The following is a 1,271-nucleotide window of genomic DNA, read 5'->3' as shown; positions in this document are numbered from 1 at the left end:
CTGATGTGCCAGTGACAAAATTTCCAGAGGTGATATCTTACTCTAACTTTGGATTTTATCATAAAGTGAGGATGAAGAAATCATACTTGAGAAGGCAAGAAACTCTCACACATTAAATGCGTGTGTGCTTGGAACTCAACTGTATCTATTTTAATTAATTGTCACATGTCAGTGAAAAGTAGGTACAGTTAGGTAATTGAATGTTTTCAAGCAGGAGGTGAAAACTTTCTTATTTTGCTGATGACAAGCATAATAAGATGGAAAATATTTTTTGAGTGGCACATTGGTAACAATAGAAACTAATTTTATTGTTTTTGTTGAAAAACAACTTTGTTGATTTTATTTAATAAAGTAATAAAATCACAAGAAACTTTATATTCAAAAAAATAAATAAAAAAGAATGATTAGAAAAAACATTACATAGATAAATAAATGTAGGATAAGAATTAACCAATAGTGAGAAGATATCATAACCCAATCTAATAACCCAATTATGTATACCTGAGGATTAATTTTTAATATTATTAAAAATGTTTTATAGCATATATAAATGATTTATAACATTTATGTCAAAAACACTTTTATAACATATTTTAAAGCATATGTTTCCTATAATTTAAAATAAAGCTGTTTCCAGGATCCTTAAACTTATTTTTAAAAACTTACCATCAACATCAACAATCTTTAGTATCTGTCGCATTTCTGAATCACTTATAGAAATCTTCAAGATAGAAAGGACCAGCGGCAGATCATTCACATAAATCTTACCATTTCGAATTTTGCTAAAAATTTTACAGGCTTTATGAAGTGCTGCACATATGTAATAAAACATTAAATCAATCCAAATGAACAAATATCCTTATTCTCCCCTACCCTTCCTTAAGAAAATATGATAATCATTAAAAGAAGGGAAGATACTGAAAGAAAAAAATACAGATAAGGGCAAGGGAGATAGTCCAGCAGTGAATGCCTGGCAAGCACAAGGTCCTGAGTTCAGTCTCACATACCAAAAAATAAAATCAGTTACAGTTTTAAAAAATAGCAGATCTTAGGAAAATGATGGCAATTATGAATGCCCAACATAGGTAAGAAATAGAATCCATGAAAAAGATTCAGCCAGATATCCAAGAGACTAAAAATTCTATTGGAAGTATATGCAGCAGAAAGAACCAAGGTGAGCACAAAAGATAAGATCTAGAAGATAGGATTGTGGTTAATAATCATGAAAAGAAAGATTTCTTTAAAATAGCAAGGGAGTACAAAAAAGCAAT

General features: G+C 29.3%; 1 protein-coding gene across 1 annotated transcript in view; it reads right to left on the bottom strand.

The window, feature by feature from the left end:
- The window catches only part of Efcab13 (EF-hand calcium binding domain 13), a 120,255-nt gene that overhangs the window by 88,539 nt on the left and 30,445 nt on the right, over positions 1–1,271 (bottom strand). Inside the window, exon 7 of the mRNA XM_023714109.1 lies at positions 667–810. Within this exon, the coding sequence (XP_023569877.1) occupies positions 667–810 (144 nt within the window). The remainder of the gene's footprint in view (positions 1–666; positions 811–1,271) is intronic.

This window comes from Octodon degus, unplaced genomic scaffold, assembly GCF_000260255.1.
Source record: "Octodon degus isolate 3935 unplaced genomic scaffold, OctDeg1.0 scaffold00033, whole genome shotgun sequence".
NCBI lineage: Eukaryota > Metazoa > Chordata > Mammalia > Rodentia > Octodontidae > Octodon > Octodon degus.
This window is presented reverse-complemented; position numbering and strand designations above follow the sequence as displayed.